We start from the raw sequence: 23,073 nt of genomic DNA, 5'->3' as shown, positions 1-23,073 counted from the left end.
TATTTTTATTTACAATTTTACAAAGTTTAATTATTCATTTCTATTTCTTTTATCCAGAATTTGATCCTGTCCGATGACAGGACTGTATTTAGAGGTGAAAAGGTGTGTGGAAGAGAATAAAATTGATTAATCTTGAATTAAAATAAGAAAAGTATAATAAACTTTATTTAAAGCAAACTAAATTACAAAAATTCTAAACTCGAATACAAATTCTCCCGACTATTCCTCGAACCGAATAAGACTCCCGAAATCTATCAACCGTCTCTGATTCCTTCACGATGGAGAGTCGCTTCGTCGATCCCTACTCCGAAGATCGAGCTCTCTCGTCAAAGCTTCTCGATCCTCCCCTCTCCTACAGTCATGTACATACAACGCGCACAAACTACACCTTTAGTGTCGTCTATCCTGGCCTAAGCTTTGTCTCGAAACTCTACAAGTGCGTTGTTTAAGTGTTAATAAATCTTTTCTTTTTTTTTACATACTTAATTCCTAAGTAAAATACAATCTACGTAACATAATTTTCTCGCTATTAACCTTAAAATTAATCTTAAACTAATATTTTTTTTACAGAGTTACAGTCTTTTAATTTTATTTTATTTCTTTACCCACGGTTTAATTCTATCCGACAATAGAACCGTATCCAAAGGTTTGGGGCCCTGATTGAATCCAGGTATGTCCTTTACCACGTATCTGTCGCTACCTAGAATTTTATCTATTACTATAATATTATTATAAGTCCTCTTGTAATTACGTTTTAATTTTCTATTAACGCCTGGTTTTACATTTTTATCTCTTATAATAACGTATTGACCTTCTTTATACATAGTCAGTTTAGTTTTTTTCTTATTTTTATAAGCCTTATTATATTGTCTAATTTTATCTGTAATATTCTCAACTGTCTCTCTGATTTGATCCCTTTCTTTTTGCAGATCTTTATCTACCTTTACAAGATCTTGCGTAAATTGAGCAAATGAGTGATCGGCATGACTTCTTTGCTCGTAGCCCAGCATTAGTTTGGATGAAGTGGATTTGATCGCAGAATGGTAAGTGTTATTAATTATATATTATTTATGTTATTAATTATACTGCATCTTTCCTAAACTTGATTTCCAATCTGAAGGAGAGTCAATTAATTTAGTTAACGAGCTTTTTAAAAACCTATTGATTCTTTCCACTAACCCGTTAGCCCATGGTGCCGCTACTGCTACTTGTCTATACTGAATATTATTTCGTTCAAAAAAATTTTTGAATTCTAACGAGGTAAAAGCAGTACCCCTTTCTGAAACTAGTTTTCTCGGATTTCCAAAAGTATTAAAAATTTCTTGCAAGTATTCTATTGATTCTTTACTCCCCGTTGATCTAGTAGGACAAAGCCATGTGAACTAAGTAAAGGCATCTACGACAACTAAAATGTGTTTGAAATTATCTGCGGTTTCTTGTAGCGGACCAAAGTGATCTATGTGAAGGATTTCAAGTGGTGATTTTGGCAACAGAAAAAGATGAATTTCCCCCTCCAATCTGTCAACTGAACTATTAGCCATAATACAAGTGAAGCAATTTTCAACATAATCGTACACTCCCCTTCTGAGCTGTGGAAGTCAATAATTTTGTTTAATCCTTTCTATCGTTTTTTCAGACCCGCAATGTCTCATGTCATCATGATGAACCTGCAATATATTAGTCACCACGGATTCAGCCAATTTCAAAGTACCCTCATCTTTTTTATACACCAATTCATCCACTAATGCGAACTTATCACTATCTACAAATTCTAATTCTTTACTAATTTCCTGCAACCTAGAATCCACAAGTTGCCGATATTCTAGCTCTCTTTTCAACGAAAGAGCGTTTACATGCGTGACGCTTCGGCTAATCCACGTGGCTCATCCGCTTCCCAGATCGATGTGCAACGGTAAAATAGTAATTTTGAAGGGTAAGCGTCCATCTAGCAATTCTTAGATTCAAATTTGCTGTGTTAATCGCGTGTACTAACGCGTGACAATCAGTTATAATTTTGAATGTTATTCCGTATAAGTACAAATGAAACCGTTCTACTGCTCTGACTATTGCTAACATTTCCAATTCAAATGAATGGTATTTCTTTTCAGCTTGATTCGTTGACTGGCTGAAATACGCCGGAGCCCACACATTATTTTTCTGCTTCTGCAATAAGATCGCCGAGGCCCATACTGCATGCATCAGTATGCAGCTCGGTGTCTGCAGCCGGATTATACAATCTTAACACCGGTAGCGATGTAAATTCTCAAAAGCGTCTTTGCAAGATTCGTTTAAATTCAACCGATTTTCTTAATAAGTCCTGTAATGGGCGAGCAATTAGCGCGTAATCCTTGATAAACTTTCTAAAATAATTCGTTAATCCTAAAACCGTTGTACCTCCGTGACATTCGTCGGTTGTCGGAACTCGTTTATTGCCTTCGTATGCCGCGGGCTTAATATTATACCGTCCTCCGAAATAATATAGCCTAGAAATTCAATGTTTTTCCTACAAAATTTACATTTATTGAAGTTCAATTTAAATCGATATGTTTTTTAAATGATCAAGACTTCACGAAATATTTCTAAATTTTCTTCTACTGTTCGCAATTTTATTAATACGTCGTCCATGTAAACTATGATTTTATCCTGACGGATTAGCGGACTTAGAATTTAACGAAGCCTTTTTTGAAACTCCGCCTGTGCTTCCGAATATCCAAATGGCAAGTATTTGTACTCGTATTATCCGTCAGGCGTAGTGAATGCAAAGTACTTGGTCTAATCTTTGTGAACTTTAATCTGGTGAAAACTATCTTTTAGATCTAATAACGTAAAAACTGTTCTGTCATTTAACTGTAATAGGCAATCTTCTATAAGAGGAAACGGATATTTTTGCTTTTCTACCCGGCTATTTAGCGGTCTCAGATCTACGCATAATCTAATCTGCCTATTTTTCTTTTTTGCAGGAACTACCCATGCGCAATAAGGAGAGATACTTGATTAAATAATTCCGCGTTGCAAAAGGTCATCAACGATCTTTCGAATTTCTATTCGCTTGGCATATGCAAAACGCCTCGGAGCATATGCATATATGAAAGGATCACACAATCGCACCTCTACGGTATAGTCATCTTCTATCAGTAACATCTCTTTATTATTGATTTCGAAAATGATTTCCTTCAGACGATCTTTGACGTTATTATCAAAATTTATTTCAATATTGTTTGTTATTTGTTCCAGATTGTTTTCCGAAACATCGTCAACACAATACGGCAAAATTGAAAACAAGTTGACCTCTTCTCCTTGAGATCTCAGATTAAAGATTAAAGTGAGTTTTTCGTTATTAAAAAAGTCACAAGCTATGATGATCATTCTTGAAAAAATTTTCTTCCAGAACAAAAAATTTAACTGTGAAATTTGAATTTTTTATGTTCTCTATCGATATTTTCAATTCGACCATTCCCGCAATTTTTAATATCTGCTTACTCAAATTTTTTAGTTGTTTTTCTGCCGGCATTAATTCCCGATCTGGTAGAAACTTTTTATATATTGCAAACTTTACAAAAGAAACCGGACTTCCCGTATCTATTAATGCTAATAAATTACAGTTTTCGCAATTCAATTTCTCTATTCTAACAAATGGAGTTGCCAATTCTAAAGTACGGCCTACCTCCTGTACCGCCGCTATTGAACCCGATGCTACCTCCGTTGATGGGCCCGCCGTCGTCGCCGACGATGCCTCCAATGATATTGCTGCCGCCGTGCGAACCGTTGTAGGCTGACTCGATGCTGCTGCCTTGGTCCCTTTTTTCAGGCTGGGGCAGTCGAACTTCCTGTAATCCCTTTCCTTGCAATAGAAACAGGTGAGCTCGCCTCTGCATATCCTGTGGGTGTGTCCTCGCTTTCCACAATTTCTGCACTTCTCCGTCTCCTTATCCTTGGACGCCTTACCGCCCGTTGCCTGCTTCCGCTCTACATCTGAAATACCGTCTGTTATTTTCCTCATAGAATCCAAAAACTCCTCTAACGTCTACACATTAATTGATAGTGCAACTGCTCGGAGGAAACTCTGTGTAATGCCGCCTATTATTAAATTGGAGTCTTTTACTGACAGGTTGCGTAAGAGCCACCTTATCCACCACGTACTGGTCAAAAATTTCTTCCCTTTGATTCCATTTCTTTACCTCAATCTTCTGCATTGTTTTATAGAAGGGCACCTTTCGCTCGAACATCCTGGTAAGCGCTTGGCGAAGACCGATTCAAGACTCCATGGCTGCGCCTGTCTGGACCTCGTACCACTTCCGTGCCGGATTCACGAGTCTACTCGATGCTGCCAGAAGGGTCACGCTGTCCGATGCTCCATGGATGCCTTCTCCACCCTGCGTATCTAGGTAAGCACGTTCTCCTTTTCCGTTCCCCCAAATTCCAGAATCTGCGACGCCAACCATTGAATACTGTTTCCCGTGTGAAGGCCATCTGAACGACCCTGGGATGGAGAGGTCCCGGACGACGAACCTTGCCGGACCGCCGCCTGTTACTTCGGAACCCTCTACTCTACCGCGATCGTGCCGTTTCTCCCCGATCTCAACAGCTGAATCAGTTGTTCAAATTGCTGCTGATGGAGGAATTGTTGCTGCTGTCTCACCATCTCCTGGTATTGTTCCTGGAGGATCTGCTGTTGTTGTTGCATCGTCAACTGCTGCCAACTAATGTCTACTGTCACCGCGGTGAGTACCTGACGAAGCCTCTGTGTCGTCACTGGTTGCTCGTCCTCATCATCCGACAAATTTTCCTGTGGCTGTTCCTGCTCCAATTCTGCCGCTTCTTCTCCTATCGCCTGGTCTATCTCTAATAGATCAGCTACCGGACCGAACCTTTGTAGATGCGCCAAAATCGAATCGATCAATTTCTTTTTATTCTCGTAAACAGGTAACCTGGTACTAAATCGCTTCCTGTTTTAACTGCTCTAGTGTTAAATTTTGCAACCTCTGCTTCTGAATATCCATCCTTTTCTTCTTCCAATTCCGACCGTTAAATTCAAAAGAATCGATCTTTGTTTTTTCGTCCCGCCAAAGGTCAAACACGAGCGATAACACGCGCGTCTTTTATCCCACTTCTGAGTTGAAAAGATGTGTAGAAGAGAATAAAATCGATTAATCTTGAATTAAAATAAAAAAAGTGTAATAAACTTTATTTAAAGCAAACTAAATTACAAGAGTTCTAAACTCGAATACAAATTCTCCCGACTATTCTTCTCGAACCGAATAAGACTCTCGAAATCTAACAACCGTCTTTGATTTTTTCACGATGGAGAGTCGCTTCGTCGATCCCTGCTCCGAAGGATTCATCAAAAGGTCCGCATACATCAATAAACATCAGCTCTCCTGGTTTAATTGCTTTCTTCCTAGTGCCGAAAGGTAAACGATGTATTTTTCCGTACATACACGGTTTGCAGAGCTCTTTATCCGTTTTAACTTTAATACCTAACTCCTGTTCGAGCATCGCTTTGACATGACGTTTATCTTGATGTCCGCATCTTTCATACAGTTGTAACATTGAATTACTCGCAATTGTGACATTTATTTTTGCCTCTTCTTCTGGAACAAACAGTTTTATAGCTGCTTTGTATAATGTTCCACATACTTCATGAATACCACATAATACTTTACTGCCGTTCACCTCAAGCCAGCAGTTAGTTGCCGTAGACTTAAACTTACTAGTAGGATTTCTGTCTTGAGTTGCTAAAATTGAAAATAAATTTTTTGAAATTCCTGGAACGTACCACACATCCTCTAGTGTCAACTTCTTGCTTTCATGATTAACATCCGATAACATGTGAATAGTTTCTTTTCCGAGTGCCTACAGAGTTTCTTTTCCGGCAGCTTGAATAATACATGGATTTTCGAACTCCTTAAAATCAACGAATAGCTCTAAGCAATTAGTTACATGTTTAGTTGCACCATTATCCAACTACCGTTGCAGTTGTTTCAACTGCACATATTTCACTAACAGTAACAAGAGCTATGTTGGTATCAACTGCATTTGATTTTGCATTAGTTTCTGTTTTACCTTTTGGTGGTCGTCCATTAGCTATCCACTTTCTGCATTCAGATATCCAATGACCTTTTTTCTTGCAATAATGACAGATGTCTTCTTTTCTTGATAATTTGTTGTTTATCCTTGGTTGACCTTCTCTCTTCGACTTTATTGTTTTTGCTACTAAAGCTTCTTGCGTAGACTTTTCGCTATCTTCAGTTTTTCTGAAATTTCTCTCAAAATGCATAATTGCATTGTTAACTCATCGAATGTTTTAACTTCATCTTTAATAAGTAACATCCAACTTGAGCGAAAAGTTTCAAACTTACTTGGCAATATGTGTAGAGTTTTACATACCACCAATAGGTCTGGCAGCGCATTTTCATTTTTAACTGTAAGGCCATTATTTAACTCATTCCATAGGCTCCTTAACTTTGCTATGTGTGTGGAAACATCTTCGCCGGACAGCCAGCTGAATACAAAGAATTCAGTACAAATCTTAAATAGCTGATCTTTGGACGTTACTTCAAATTGCTGCTTTAATGCTTCCCACGCATCATGAGCTGTCTCTTTGGCCATAATTTTCTGGTACACTGCATCTGTAACTGAACTTGTAATCATAGACTTTGCATAACTATTAGCCTTACGATACAAATCACTTTTCTCTTTGTGTGCTTTAATTTGTGCTTCTATAGGTGTGTCTGGTAAAGGTTCTGGCTTTATCAGTCTATTGTCGATTACATCTAATGCACCTTCATGATAATCAACCAAGTCTCGAATTTTTCGTTTCCACATAGGCCAATCTGTTTCACCGGTCAGTAGCTTAATATGTTTTGCTAAATCCATTTTTAACATTCAATTTTTGAGCATAACTGGGTCCATAACCTATTAATTAATGTTTTTTTCTTTTATTGTTGTGTCACATACATAAAAAAAGGCTAACTAACTCATTAATTTGAAGCACAAAGTAAGTAAAAAGAAAAACTAAAAACTAGAAAGTGTAAGCGCAACAAAAATTGTATCGATATAATCGCGATCGATCCCCCATCTGTCAACACCGATAACCAAAACCTCGAGATTCAAAAATTGACAGAAGACGTAGCAATTGGCAAAGGATCGTCTTAAGAATATATACGTGCGAACTAACGAAGGACCGTCTATCTTGAAAAATCGTGAGCAAAGGACTGCTTCACTTATTTAATTTGTTATTAAATTTGTGTAGAAGTTCATTAATTACCGAGTGTCTCAATTTACTTTTATTTTATATTTTTTTGTAATATCGTGTGTTAAATATATATATATATATATATATATATATCTGTTTTGCGTTAAACGAACATCTCATTTATATAAAAACCAGCCTCATAGAGAATTGCTTACAGACTCATTTTATATCAGAAGTGGAATTAGTAAAACGCGTCATATATTAAGGCGGGTATTTTAATAAGTAAAAAGAGTAGTAGTAGTTTATTCGATCGATCTCCTTAGGGTTACAATCATTTTACATGTACAAGCTTCCAACCTTATTAATAAATTACCCTCCCCCCCCCCGAAGACCCTCGTGGCTTCCTTCAGCCGCCTCGTCCCACGGGGTTCACACACACATACATATCCTCCTACATTCTCCCTCCTCCTCGAACTGTCACTCCGGCACACATACAGATTTATGTTTAACATCTCTCCAGACGATCTTGGCCTTGAGCGACCTCACTTTTTAAAAACCCCTCTTCCTACCCCACGCCTCGTCCTGTTTCTCTCCCTCTTCCGGTCCTCTCTCCTCCCCTCCCCCTACATTACCCGTTTCTCTACCAGAAAATCTCTCTCTCTCTCTCTCTTTCTCCCCCTTTTGCCCTAGCTCATCCATACGTTCACCTATCATGCCTGGCCCTTTTTCGACCTTACATACTGATCCCCTCTCTCTCCCTCCGGCCCACCCTTTCTCTTTCGTCTCTCTATCCCTTCCCTTCTCCCTTCCTCCTTTCTCCTGCTTCTCCTCTTCTTTCTTCTTTCCTCTTTTCTCCTTTTCTTCCCGCTTTCTCCGTCTCTTCATCTCTGGTCCTCTATCCTTTTCTTCCTTTCTCTCCGATTTCCTCCTTTTCTCTCCTCCCTTTTACCTCTCCCCCTTTTCCTTCTCCCTTATTTTTCCTCTTCTCCTCTTCTATCTCCCATCTCTTTCCCTCTTCCACCCATCTCCATAATCTCCCCTCTACCTTCATTTCTCTATTCGTCACCACCACGCTCCTTCCTCTTGCCGTCTCCCTCCTTTCTGCTTCCATGATCCTCCATCTCATTCTTTTTTCCTCTATGGTCAAATCCTCGTCTATTCCAACTCCCCATCTTCTCCTTATCTCCCCCTCACACTCCAAAACTTCCTCCTTATCTCCCCTCTCTTCCATCTCTACCAGTAAGTTTCATGTTCCATCTTCCCTTTTTCTTTCTTCCACTTTCCTTATCCTAGCCTCGCTGTCTAGTACTCTCCGCATGATCCCTTCACCAAGCTCTTCCTCTCTTCCTGATCCTCTCCATATCACATTTCTCTCTCTTCTTTTTCTCCTTTCCTCCTCTTTCCTCCTTTCTTTTTCCCTTCTCTCCTACTCTCTCCTCTCCTTTCTCTTCTTACTCTCTCAGCTCTCTCCTCCATCTTCCTCCACGCCCTCTCTTTTCTCCTTCTTCTTTCTATCTCCCCCTTCTTTCTCTCCTCTCCCCACTCATCCTCTTCTTCCTCTTCAATTTCCACCAGTCGTTGTTCCCTTCCTCTTCTCCTCTTTCTCTTCTCTCCTCGCAACTCTCTCTCTTTCTCCTCCCTTGTCCTCCGTCCTCTTCTCCTTCCCTATTCTCTCCCTCCTCTCTGTTCCTCCCTCCCCCTCTCTTTCCCTTCCCCTCTGTCCCTCTTCTTGCCAATTCTAATCTTTCTTTCAGTCCACTCATTCCCATCTTTCCGCTCTCCACTTTCTCTCCCTTGTCCTTCTTCCTTTCTTCTCTTCTCTTCTTTCTCTTTTCCTTTTCTCTTCCACATTTAACCGCTTCTTCTCCCTTCCCTTCTTTTCTTCCTTCTTCCTTGCCTCTACTTCGCCCTTTCTTATCTCTCCTCTCTTTTCCTTGCTCGTTCCTCTTCTCTCCCCTTCCTGCACCCTCTCCTTTCTTCCATCTGTTTTCCCTACCTCTCTCTCTCCTGCTTTCTCTTTCTTCTTCTCTTCTCTCTCCTTATTTCATTCCTTTTTCTCCCCTCTTGCCTCTTCTCTCTTCCTCCTTCTTCTTTCTCCTCCTCTTCTTTCTCCTTTCTTTTCCGTCTTCCTCTTTCTCTCCTTTCACCTGTCTTCCACTTAAGTCTCCTTTCGCTTCGCCTTACCACTTTCCTCTTATACTATCGTTCCTCCTAACCTTTCTACCATGGGCTTCCTACCACGTCTGTCACCCTCTATCGATTCGTTATACCGACGTTCTCCATTATCGTTATCGATTTGACATCCTTCCGTCTTCGGCGGAATATCTCCTTTTCCTTACTCTTACCGCCATCTACCGCTGACTCCCCACACTCCTTCCTCTCTGTCGCCCGCTCCAACTCCCGATATCGATCTATCGATCACGTTCTACTGCCTTTTCCCTTCCCCTTCCATCCCTTCTCCCTTACTTGTATTTTCTTGCACCTCTTTCACCTTTGAATTCTCGTCCTTTCCTCGCTACCTCCTCAGTCTCACCATCTTCTCCTCCACTTTCATTACTCCGCTTCCTGTCTTCATATCTCTTTCCTCCTTTTCACCTCACTTCCTCGTCCTTCTTCAGCCATTAAATCTGCTATGTCACCTTCTTCTTTCTTCCCACCCGGATTTCAGTTCCTTGTATTCCTCGTCCTCACTCACGCTCTTCCTTCTCTCCATCCTCCCGCCTTCCACTGTTCCTCCATTTTAACCTCCACTCACACTCTCCACTCCAAACCTCCCTTTTCCTCTCAAAAAACTCCACATCTCCTCTCTCGTCAAAACTGTCAACCTTCCCCACCCGCCATCGTTTCCCCTCCTCAATAAGTGAAAAGAGATAAAGAAGAAGTGCAAGCCTCAGGTGGAGTACAGTAGGAGCGTTTAAGGAGATTCAAGAGGAAACAAAAGGACCGGTAACGGTGACGTAGCTCAAAAAAAAGGAGACCTTGTCAGCCGTTGTTAAAAGGTCGAGGTAACGAACGTTTTGAAAATAAAAAAATAAATACATTGTCAACGACTCCTGAGGTCACCGCTATATATAGATTTATATATATAAATAGAAATTGAAACGGTTAGAATTACCGACGGTATAAAAAATTCGGAGTATTTATCATTAATTGAATTTTGAGAAAAATATATTAGTTACCAGAAATCAATATGAATCGCGAGATATTAGAAAATTTAACCATTAATGAATTGAGAGAATTGGCGGGTCAGCATAGAATGGATACTAGAGACAGTCGAACGAGTCTATTTGAGCGATTATTAAGTCATTTTGAAAGAAACGGTTGGCCAGAACAAGGAATCTCCGGAGCGGGTGGAAGTGGAGAAGAAGAAGAACCAAGCCACAGAGTAATCATGAACTTGGAGTCAGGGCCGGCTTTTCAGGAGGCAAGAACAGACATGCCTGCAAATAACGGAGCGCTAACGGGGCTAAATATGAATGACATAGTGCAATCGGTGATGCAAGTGTTGCAGAAAAGACAACGGACGGCATCAGTAGCCACGGCCGGAAGTACACACGCGAACGGACAAGCTACTCCATCGAGACCTACGGAACTGAATTCTTCATAGAATTGGCATCAAGTGAAATGTGCGGGAAAATTAATTCCGAGTTTTCCCCGGCTAAAGACGAGGAAAATGTAACTCGGTGGTTGGAAAGAGTAATCGGCATTGCACGTATGTACCAATTTGAGGACAATGTTATTAGCTGCTGTCGGCCAGTTAAAAGGGCGAGCTAGACTGGTATAATTGTCAACCATTAGAATCAGTCTCTACCTAGGAGGAGTTTAAATTTCAAATTAGAAGATATTTTGAACGCAAGAAGTCATACACAAGAACATTGGCGAGAAGAAGCGCCCGGATATGGAAATCGCACACGGAAAAATTCGTAGATTATGTTAAGCCAAGTTAAATCTAATGCAATTCTTATTATTAACGGAAAAGGAAAAGATTGAATTATTAGCAGATGGAGTGCGGGATTATACACTACAAATTAGTTCTTAATACATGGATTGATAATATTCCAGACTTCGTAGATCATGTGAGGAAAATTACTGAGGATAATGTAATGGTCAGAAAAGGAGAGTCGACTAATAAGCAGCCGTTTAAGAAAACTAATTCTTATGGAAAGAATATGGAAGAAGGGAAAACTTGTACCGTTTATAGCAAGCCAGGTCATGTCGCAGCCGACTGCAGGATGAAAAAAATCTCTTACTTCAAATATGCGGTCAACTCGGACACTATATTCAAAGTGTCCTAAAACAGAGGCAGGTCAAGATTCGCTGAATCATGTGGAAGAACAAAAACAAGAGGGGTCCAATACGGTAGCACCGCACAAGAAGGATGTTGAACAGATCGACAAATACGCGGAGTGCAGGGAGCTAAATCATATATTAATATTTTTAGATTAAGCAATAATAAGGAGAAAATCCGCGTATTGTTAGATACGGGTAGTCAAGTTAATTTAATAAAAAAATCGGTTTACAAAAAATTATTTAACAACCAGGAATTATTTAGAGTTAATAAAAATGTTAATTACACAGGCGTTAATGAATCACCGGTAATGATATACAGAAAGATTTATGATCAAATTGTTATTGAAAATGTAACTGATGCGTGGTTTGATATTGCATTTTTAGTCGTTGATGACAAAACAATACATTATGATGTAATTATAAGTAGGGAATTTTTCGATAGTTCAGATGTGAAATTAACGTATTATAATAATAATTTTGAGGTTGAACGAGTAAATGCATGTAATACGACAGTTGATATTCTAACGATAAACGCGATAGAAGCAGCGGAGAAATATGATATTATAACGGCCAAATTAGACAAGAAATTACATTTAAAAGATAAACAGGATTTGTTAAATGTATGTAAAGAAACAGATGAAGAAGTAATTGAAAAGGAAAAAAAATATCATAGCCATGAGTTGGAAACGTTAGCTATTGTTAAAGCAATAGAGCGCTTCCATGTTTATCTGCAAGGTGTGAAATTTCGCGTCCTCACTGATTGCAACTCATTAGTGTTAACAATGAAAAAAATCAATATCAATCCGAGAATTGCGCGTTGGAGTCTTATACTTCAAAATTATAAATTTGAATTGATACACAGAGGTTCTAACAAAATGTTACATGTACATTGTTTGAGTCGCAATATTATGACAATAAACTTAGTTACGTTAGAAGATGAAATTATGTACAAACAATTAACTGATCAAAAGCTCAAAAAATTAGCAGAAGAATTAGAGTCAAAAAATCACAAATATTTTGCATTAATAGATGGCCTTATATTTAGAAAATACAAAGATAAACATTTATTTGTTCCGGATAACATGATTAATAATGTGATTAGAATTTATCGCGACGACATGGGGCATGTAGGAATAGACAAAACGGACTTATGGGGCATTATTGGTTTCCTTGTCTAAAATTGCGAGTCAAGCAACACATAGAAAATTGCGTCAAATGTTTAAGCTATGAGTTAATAGGAGGAAAGCCTGAGAGTGAGATGGAGATTTTTGAAAAGGTTGCTATGCCGTTTCATATTCTTCATTTAGATCATTTCGGATCCCTTGAAATTACCAGAGATGGTTATAAATATATACTTGCTATTGTAGATGCGTTTACAAAGTTTACGTGGCTTTTCGCTATTAAATCTACAACAACTGAGGAAGTAATAGAGAATCTAACGATGTTATTTGACCTTTTTGGTTTTCCGAAACGTATAATCAGTGATCGAGAAACCGCGTTCACATCTAAAAAATTTACTCAATTTTTAAATGACAAACATGTAGATCACTCGATGACAGCGGTAGCCTCACCGTGGGCAAACGGATAAATTGAAAGGGTCAATCGATTTCTCAAATCAACTTTGTCAAAGATCGCGGAGAGTCCAGAAGAATGGAAAGAGGTGTTAGGTAAAACACAGTTTGTAATAAATAATACTCTACATAAAGCGATTAACACGAGTCCAGGCAAAATGTTGCTGGAATATGAACAGTGTCAAAATTAGGATGCAGAATTGGCAACGCTAATCGAAAAATTAACACAAATAGATAGTGACATAGAGAAAACGCGAATCAAAATTCGAGACTCAGCTCAAGCCGTAAACCGCGCATTGCAAGAATACAATAAAGTACAATACGATAAAAGACATAAAAAGCCTACTAAATATAAAGAGGGAGACCTAGTTTTTGTTAAAATATTGCAAAATAAACCTGGTATAAACCAAAAATTGTTACTGAAATTTAAGGGTCCGTACAGAATTAAAGCCGTGTTAAAGAAAAATAGGTTTGTTGTTATTGATGTACCGGGATATAATTTAACACAAAAACCTTTTAATACAATATTATCGTCCGATAAAATAAAACCGTGGATATGAGTAACCGAAAAAGAAGATAGCGAAGAAGAATAATTAAAAGTAATATAAAAAATTAGCATGTAGTTTTTTTATTATTAAGCAATTAGATTAAGTTTATATAAAATGTTAGAGCAAATAATTTTCATAATAACATAGGTATTTGCTTTATTTTTGTTTGTTTATATTAGAAAATAAAATTAATAGAGCATTAGAATTAAGTAAATTGTAATAATTGCGAAATTTGTATAACAAGAAAAATTAGCGTTCGAGAATGAACGATAAGGTCAGAATGGCCGAGAACTGTAAGCGCAACAAAAATTGTATCGATATAATCGCGATCGATCCCCCATCTGTCAACGTCGATAATCAAAACCTCGAGATTCAAAAATTGACAGAAGACGTGGCAGTTGGCAAAGGATCGTCTAAGAGTGTATACATACGAGCTAGCGAAGGACCGTCTATCTCGAAAAATCGTGAACGAAGGACTGCTTCACTTATTTGAATTTGCGTAGAAGCATTAATTATCGAGTGTCTCAATTTACTTTTATTTTATATTTTTTTTGTAATATCGCGTGTTAAATATATACAGGGTGTCCCGAAATAACTGGTAAATGTTTTAATAGCAGGTTCTTTAAAACATTTTAAGGCAAAAAATTTAATACAAAAATGTCGAGACTACAATAGTTTTCATACTGGCAGCGATTATATTTTACTGAATGATAGGGCTGAGATTTTACGCATTCAGGTACGGCAAAATAACAAGTGATAAAAGAATTAGATAAATTAGATAAATTCATAGAAGCACTTTTATCACTTGTTATTTTGCCGTACCTGAGCGCGCGAAATTCTAGTCTTGTCATTCGTGATCTTTAAATCTTTCTAATTTGAAAACTATTGTAGCCTCGACATTTTTGTATTAAACTTTTTGTTTTAAAATGTTCTAAGGAACCTGCCATTAGAATATTTACCGGTCATTTTGGAACACCCTGTATGTCCCGAAATGACCGGTGAACCGATCATGAACCTAACCTAACCCTGTATATCTGTTTTGCATTAAACGAACATCTCATTTATATAAAAACCAGCCTCATAGAGAGTTGCTTATAAAAGTAAACTCTGTTCAGTGACTATACAATCAGCGCCACCTAAGACTAAAGCGGAAAGCATTAAACATAAAATAACAATCTTAATAGTAAGTTCCTTCTTTAAATTTTCAAAAGAGTCTACACAAGATTCTAAAATTGAATTCTATTACTTTTTTTAACAAGTCTTGTAACGGACGAGTGATTAGAGCGTAATCTTAAATGAATTTCCTTTAAAATTTAAAATAGTTAGTCAAGCCTAAAAACCGTTGTACTTCCGTGACGTTTGTAGGTTATTTAAATCCGTTTATCGCTTTTGTATGCCGCGGGCTTAAAGTTATACTATTTTCCGAAATTATATATCCTAAAAATTCGATACTTTTCTTTAAAAATTGACACTTGTTGAAATTTAATTTAAATTTATATTTCTTTAAAGTAATCATAACTTCTTTAAATGTTTCTAAATTTTCTTCTACTGTTTCAGATACTATTAATATGTCGTCCATATATACAATTATCCTATCCTGGCGGATCAATGAATTTAAAATTTGGCAAAGCCTCTTTTGAAAAATCCGAATATCCAAATGATAAGTGTTTATATTCATAATTTCCATCAGGTGTAGCGAATGAAAAATATTTCGTATGATCTTTATGAACTTTAATTTGGTGAAAGCTATCTTTTAAATCGAGTAACGTGAATACAGTGCTATCATGTAATTGTAACAAGCAATCTTCAATAAGCGGAAAAGGATACTTTTGTTTTTCTATTCTGCTATTTAGTGGTCTCAAATCAACGCATAATCTAATTTGCCCATTTTTTCTTTTTTACAGGAACTACTCGTGCACAATACGGAGAAATACTGGATTGTATAATTCCGCGCTGCAGAAGATCATCAACAATCTTTTGTATTTCTATACGGTCGGCATATGCAAAACGCCTCGGAGCATATGCATGTATAGACGGATCACACAATCAAACCTCTACTGTATAATCATCTTCTATCGGTAATATTTTTTTATTATTGATTTCTAAAATGACCTCTTTTAAGCGATCTTTAACATTATTCTCAAAATCTATCTCAATACTGTTTATTATTTGTTCCAAGTTGTTTTTAGAAATGTCCTCAACACAATAAGACAATTGAAAACAGATTGATCTTCTCTCCTTGAGATTTTGGATTATATACTAAGGTAAGTTTTTCATTATTGTACGTGAAAAAGTCACGACCTATTATGAAGTCATTTTCAAAAACGATTTCTTCCAATATATAAAATTTAACCAAAAAATTTGAATCTTTTATATTTTCTATCGATATTCTTATTTCAATTATTCTAGCGATTTTTAATATTTGTCTACTTAAATTTTTAAGCCGTTTTCCGCCAGCATTAACTTCTGATCCTGAAGCAAATTTTTTATACACATCATACTTTATAAATGAAACCGGACTTCCCGTATCAACTAATGCTAACAAATTACAAATTTCGTTATTTAGTTTTTCTATTTTTACAAATAGAGTTGCTATTTCTAACGTACGTCCTATCTCCTGGACCGCCGCTACTGAGCTTGACGCCGTCTCCGTCGATGAGTTCGCCGCTGTTCCTGACGATGCTTCTGACACTATCACCGCCACCGTGTGCTGTAAATTGCCGCGATGCCGTTGCCTTGGTCCCCTTTTTTAGGCTGGGGCAATCAAATGTCCGGTGGCCTCGTTCTTTGCAGTAAAAGCAGATAAGCTCGCCTCTGCATACCTTGTGTGAGTGCCCTCGCCTCCCACAGTTCTTGCAGGTCTCCGCCTTCTTGTCCTTGGATGTCTTACTGCTCGGTAGCTGCCAGCGGTTCCGCTCTACATATGAAATTCCTTCAGTTATTTTTCTTATCCTATCCAGGAATTCCTCTAAAGTCTCCGCATTTATAGAAAGGGCAACTGCTGGGAGGGAGCTCTGGATAATGCCGTCTATTACTAGATTAATAGTATCTAACAGGTCTAATCGCTGCGTGAGTGCCACTTTGCCCACTACGTATTGGTCAAAGGTCTCCTTCCCTTGGCTCCATTTTCTTGCCTCGATCTTTTGCATCATCTTGTAAAAAGGCACCTGGCGCTCGAACATCCTGATAAGCGCCTGGCGAAGGCCCAATCAGGACTCCATGGGTGCTCCGGTCTGGACCTCATATCATTTCCGTGCTGGATTCACGAGTCGACTCAAGGCTGCTAAAAGTGTCATGACTGTCCGATGCCGCATGAATGAGAGACACCTTTTCTACCCTACGGATCCAGGTGAGCACGTTCTCCTCCTCCGTTCCTCTGAACTCCGGAATCTGCGACGCTAACCATTGTATGCTGTTTCCCGGATATAGGCTCTCGGAGTAACCCTGAGTTGAAGATGACCCGGACAACAAACCTTGTCGGGCCGCCGCCTGTTGCTTCGGGACTCTCTGCTCTGACCGCGCCGTCTCTTCCCAGTCTCAACAGCTGGATCAGCTGCTCAAATTGCTGCTGCTGCTATTAGAGGAACTGTTGCTGCTGCCTCATCATCTCCTGTTACTGTTCCTGGAGGAACTCCTGCTGCTGCTGTTGCATTGCCAACTGTTGCCGGCTGATGTCTACAGTCACTGTGGTGAGTACCTGTCGCAGTCTCTGAGTCGTTACCGGTCGCTCGTCCTCATCACCCGAAGAATTCGGTTGTGACCGCTCTTGCTCCTTTTCGGCCGCTCCTTCTCCTATCGCCTAATCTATCTCTAACAGATCGCCGATTAGATCAAATCTTTGTTGGTGCGATAAGATGGAATCGATCAATTTCTTTTTATTCCCAAAGACAGGTAGCCGATATTGAATCGCTTCCTGTTTAAGCAGTTCGAACGTTAAATTTTGCAATCTTTATCTGTGCAGATCCATCTTTTACTCTTCTCAAAGTTTTTAAACCGTTAAATTCAATAAGATCGAATTTGTTTTTCGACCCACCAAAGGTCAAAACACGAACGATAACACGCGCGTCTTTTATCCCACTTCTGATAGTTGTAAGGTACTTAACTTAATTAATCTCGAACTTGCGATTTAATGATTGTAACAAACTTTATTCAACAATAAATGAATACGAGTTTATAATGTAAGTGTGTAGGTTTATTCAATATTACTTCCCAGATTACTAAATGATTCCCGAAATGTAAGTGTTCCGCTGATTTCTTCTCGAAAGAGAGTGCCGTCGTCGACCCGCTCTCCGAGGATCGAGCTCTCTCATCGAAGCTCCTCGATCCTCCCCTCTCTCATCCCTATGTGCTCTTGAACAGAGGATGGCGAAAGCTGTTCTCGTCGCTCATTGGCTACCACGAATTTCAGCCTAAATTATAGCTCTGTTTTGCTATTGCGACTGCACCGGCAGTTGCTATTATTTACAAGAGAAGAAAAAAAGGATTTTCTTTGCAAAGCAAGGTAAGATAATTTTTTAAATATTATTTTTATTAAAGATGCGATATACTTTCCAACGTGCCACGCACTTCCACAAGTTCTCTTTCAACGATTTATATTCATGAGGATAAAACAAAGGTAGTTGGGCAACAACAAATAAAGAGAAGAAATAAATGCAGTCAGTCTTCTCCAGCAAAAATATGGGGTCACGATACCTTGCAGAAAATTTTGTCATTTCCGGAAAACATAAGAAATAATAGTCAAACTATTATAATGTGATATAGAATGTGATATTGAACTTTAAAATTTAATGTATTTCTATGTTATGAATTTTATGTTTATGAATTTTACTTTATTTTATGTTTATATGTGATTGTATAGACAAATATATATATCTATATATTTTAATATATTATACATTTTATTCTAATACATATATATATATATATACAAAGTGTCCGGTAATAATCGCTCCACCTTTCTAGGGCTAATAGAGCAAGTCAAACATAAAAGTCCTCTATCATTTTGCGCAATAATTATTAAAATATTAATTAAAAACGCTCAGCATATGCTGAGTGCTATATACGGCGCGCGCTCACATGTTGAGCGTTTTTAATTAATATTTTAATAATTATTGCGCAAATCGCAAAATGGTAGAGGACTTTTATGTTCAGTTTGACCTATTCTATCTGCCCTTGAGCTATGGGACGGTCGCGACCGGACATTCTGTATACAGGGTGTCCCAGACCTACCAAATCACCTGTTAATGGTGGATTCCTGAGGTCATTTGGAAACGAAAATTCTAATATCAAAATATCGAGGCTATAATAGTTTTCAAATGGGAAGAGTTTAAAGTTGACCAATTAGCTTGTCAAAACTTCGCGCGCTCAGGCGCGTCGCATATTGAAAGCGCCCTCACTATAACTAATTAATGATATTGATATAATATTTATAATTTACGTAGTTAATTTATTGTTAATTTATTATTATCTAACTTTTTGTTATTAAAATAATGTTATAAATTTATCTTCTTCAGATTAATAATTTTAATATTAGAATTTTCAATAGCAGACAGAAAATCCGTGTAATTTCGTACGCAATATTGATATTGATTTAATTGGGTGATTTAATTTGTTTGATATTATAAAAGAAATGCAACACATTTAAAATGTAGTTGAAATTTTATTGTATGAACGCAATTATTTTTTTTTGGAATTGTTTTATATCACAATAAATGTTCAAAATGACCACCGTTGCACTGAAGGCACAATCGCGCGCGTCGTAACAAACTAGACTGTGCGTTACGTATCATCTCCGAATTTATACTGACGAACGCCTCAACGATTTTGTCGTGTAAATCTATTTGATTGTTAATACGCTCCCGATACACATATTCTTTTACAGTACCCCATAGAAAAAAATCTAGTGGAGTCAAGTCGGGAGATCTCGCCGGCTAGTCTATTGGACCACCGCGGCCTATCCATCTATTTGGATAACGCTCGTTCAACAAGCGACGCACTTCCAGAGACCTATGAGGCGGTGCTCCGTCTTGCTGAAAATACATATTATGTCTCCATTCTAATGGTACATCTTCTAATAATTCTTGCAAGTTATCTCGCAGGAAGTTGGAGTAAACAGGGCCCGTTAATCGCGGGCATCTCGAACGGACCAATCTAAAGAAGAAAAAGTCAAGTATGAAAGAACGAACAAGTGTAATTGCAAAAAATTGTTTGAGACTAAACTTACTACAGTGTCGTGCAATATACCGGCCCATAGGTTCACGCTGAATCGACGCTGATAATTTCTCACATAATAAGTATACAGATTTTGATCCGACCATAAATGAGCATTGTGCGTATTAAACACTCCTTCACGTGTGAAACAAGATTCATCCGTAAACATGATGTAGCCCGTAAATCCAGATCGATTCATTTCTTGATCCAACAACCATGTACAGAATCGTCGTCTTACTTCGTAATCACCTGGCAACAACTCTTGCACTTTCGTAAAATGATACGCGTGATATTTTTCATCGCGCAGTACTCGGTGAACCGTGTTTTTCGATATCCCAAGCTCTCTGCTCACCTCACGTTAACTCATGTTCGGAGCATCGTTTATCATTTGCAGAATTGTTTCCTCATTATGAACTGTACGAACTTCACGTTCCACGACGGCATTTTGTTGTCTATTTGATAACAAATTGCCCCTTTCTCGCGCACAATGCAACAATCGTAGAATTACGCCGTAAACAATTTGTCGACGTTCGGGAAAACGAGCATTATACTCGCGTGCAGCATGACGAGCATTTTGACCACACTCTCCGTAAATGATAAACATATCACAATATTCAGCAGCTGTGTAATCCATATTTTAAAGAAAAATAATCTACGAACTGTCTAAATAAAAAATGGATTATTTCTTATTCGCGTTACAAGAAGAAATCCAGCGAAAAACAATTAAAAATAAAAACAATCGTTGTTTCTGAACGTCGACGATTGTTTGCTTAATTCTATGTATGATTTTTGCATCGCGAAAAATGGATAATTTATTATCAAATAGACGACGAAATATTATGGAACATCATGTTCGATTCGTACGATTCATAATGAAAAGGCAATTATGCGAATGATAAACGACGCTTCGAACATGAGTACATGAAGCGAGCATCTTTGCTTGATGCATCGAAAAGTATGGTTCACCGCGTACTGCGCGATGAAAAATATCACGCGTATTATTTTACGAGAGTGCAAGATTTGATACCAGGCGACTACGAAACGAGACGGCAATTTTACATGTGTTTGCTGAATCAAGAAACAAATCGATCTGGATTACGAACCACGAACCACATGTTTACGAGTCTTGTTTCACACATAAAAGAATGTTTAATACACACAATGTTCATCTATGGTCGGATGAAAATTCATACGCTTATCACGTGAGAAACTATCAGCGTCGATTCATTATGAACCTGTGGGCCGGTGTACATATTGCACGACGTAGTAAGTCAGATGCACACGATTTTTTTTGCAATTATATTTGTTCGTCCCTTCATGCTTGACTTCTTCTTTAGATTCGTCCATTCGAGATGCCCGCGCGATTAACGGGTCATGTCCACGCCAATTTCCTGCGAGATAACTTACAATTAGCAGAATTATTAAATGTACCATTAGAACAAAGATTGGCCAGTAAAATCTCCCGACTCTACTATACATATTTCCTGTGGGAAACTGTAAATGAATTATTAAATGTACCATTAGAACAAAGATTGGCCAGTAAAATCTCCCGACTTCACTCTACTATACATATTTCCTGTGGGAAACTGTAAATGTATCAAGAGCATGTTGACAATCAAATAAATTTACGCGATCGGATCGTGATCGCTCGTACTGTGATAAAATTTCAGGTACGTTTGAATGTGTTACATTTTTTTTAATATCAAACAAATTTAATCATCCAATTAAATCAATATCGATATTGCGTACGAAATTACTCGAATTTTCTGTCTTTGCTATCATTTGAAAATTCTAATATTAAAATTATTAATCTGAAGAAGATAAATTTATAACATTATTTTAATAACAAAAAGTTAGATAACAATAAATTAACTACGTAAATTATAAATATTATATCAATATCATTAATTAGTTATAGTGAGGGCGCTTTTAATATGCGACGCGCCTGAGCGCGCGAAGTTTTGACAAGCTAATTGGTCAACTTTAAACTCTTCCCATTTGAAAACTATTGTAGCTTCGATATTTTGGTATTAGGATTTTCGTTTCCAAATGACCTCAGGAATCCACCATTAACAGGTGATTCGGTAGGTCTGGGACATCTTGTATATAGGGTGTCCCAGAACAACCTTCTGTCCGTAAAATGACGTATTCCTGACACAATTTTAAGACAATTTTTCCTTTACAAAAATTTGATTTAAACCGTAGTTTTTGAGTTATAAGCAAAAATACAATAATTAGCAAATCACATGTCAAGTACAGAAGGCAGGCAGGAGCGGCGCGGCGCACCGCGAGCGCGGGCACAGCTGACCGTCCGACGAGTGATTACTGCCGCATGAGTCGCTAACTATTTTATCTTATAACATAAAATTATGCTTTAAATAAAATTTTGGTAAAGAAAAAAATGTCTAATAATTACGTCAGGAATAAGTGTTCCTTAAAATAACGTCGGACGCTGCGATCAGCTGATTACTACACGCGATGTGTCTCTCAGCTGAGCCGGAAAATCAATATATCGATCGGTCTGAAGTCGTCGACGACAATGTCGATGACAATCGAGGGAGCGTCGCCGTCGCGGAGACGGTTATTTCTCTCTCTCTCTTTCTTTCACTTACTCTGTCCCTTTCTTTTACGCACACACTCAGACATACATACATCGCGTGTAGCAATCAGCTAATTGCAGCGTCCGACGGTCGACGATCCGGAACAACTTTTGGTCATTAAAGTAACGTTATTTTAAGGAACACTTATTCCTGACGTAATTATAAGACATTTTCTTCTTTATCAAAATTTTATTTAAAGCATAATTTTATGTTATAAGATAAAATAGTTAGCGACTCATGCGGCGATAATTACTCGTCAGACGGTCAGTTGCGCCCGCGCTCGCGATGCGCCGCGCCGCTCCTGCCTGCCTTCTATACTCGACGTGTGATTTGCTAACTATTTTTGCTTATAACTCAAAAACTACGCTTCAAATTAAATTTTGGTAAAGGAAAAATTATCTTAAAATTGTGTCAGAAATACGTCATTTTACGGACGAAAGGTTGCTTTGGAACACCCTGTATATGTATATATGTATATATATATATATATATATATATATATATATATATATATATATACAGGGTGGACCATTTTAATCCATCCAGTTGAATAGGGAGCGTCTCGTTTGACCACGTCACGATTGACAGCCACTTATATCGACCGATGCCTAGGGTCATCAGCAACGATTAACCAATCAGAGAGCCTCATTTTAAACTGG

The 23,073-nt window shown here is 38.0% G+C and overlaps 1 protein-coding gene across 1 annotated transcript; it reads right to left on the bottom strand.

Moving 5' to 3' along the window:
• Positions 1–220: 220 nt before the first annotated feature.
• Positions 221–6,282, bottom strand: LOC140675549 (uncharacterized). Its single transcript, XM_072910137.1, has 4 exons — positions 6,064–6,282; positions 5,777–5,904; positions 3,665–3,972; positions 221–700 (listed from the first exon to the last, which is right to left on the bottom strand). The coding sequence occupies exons 2-4, from the start codon at positions 5,781–5,783 to the stop codon at positions 680–682; spliced, it is 336 nt and encodes a 111-aa protein (XP_072766238.1). The 5' UTR covers positions 5,784–5,904; positions 6,064–6,282; the 3' UTR covers positions 221–679.
• Between the last annotated feature and the right edge of the window lie 16,791 nt (positions 6,283–23,073).

Source organism: Anoplolepis gracilipes, unplaced genomic scaffold, assembly GCF_047496725.1.
Source record: "Anoplolepis gracilipes unplaced genomic scaffold, ASM4749672v1 Contig19, whole genome shotgun sequence".
NCBI classification, from domain to species: Eukaryota; Metazoa; Arthropoda; class Insecta; order Hymenoptera; family Formicidae; genus Anoplolepis; species Anoplolepis gracilipes.
Note: the sequence above shows the minus strand (reverse complement) of the source record. Positions and strands in the feature narration are given on the sequence as shown.

Excerpts from the sequence above, each read along its gene's own strand:
- LOC140675549 (XM_072910137.1), bottom strand. Across the intron at positions 701-3,664 it reads CAATAGCGGCGGTACAGGAG|GTAGCGACAGATACGTGGTA; the intron begins GTAGGCCGTACT and ends ATAAAATTCTAG.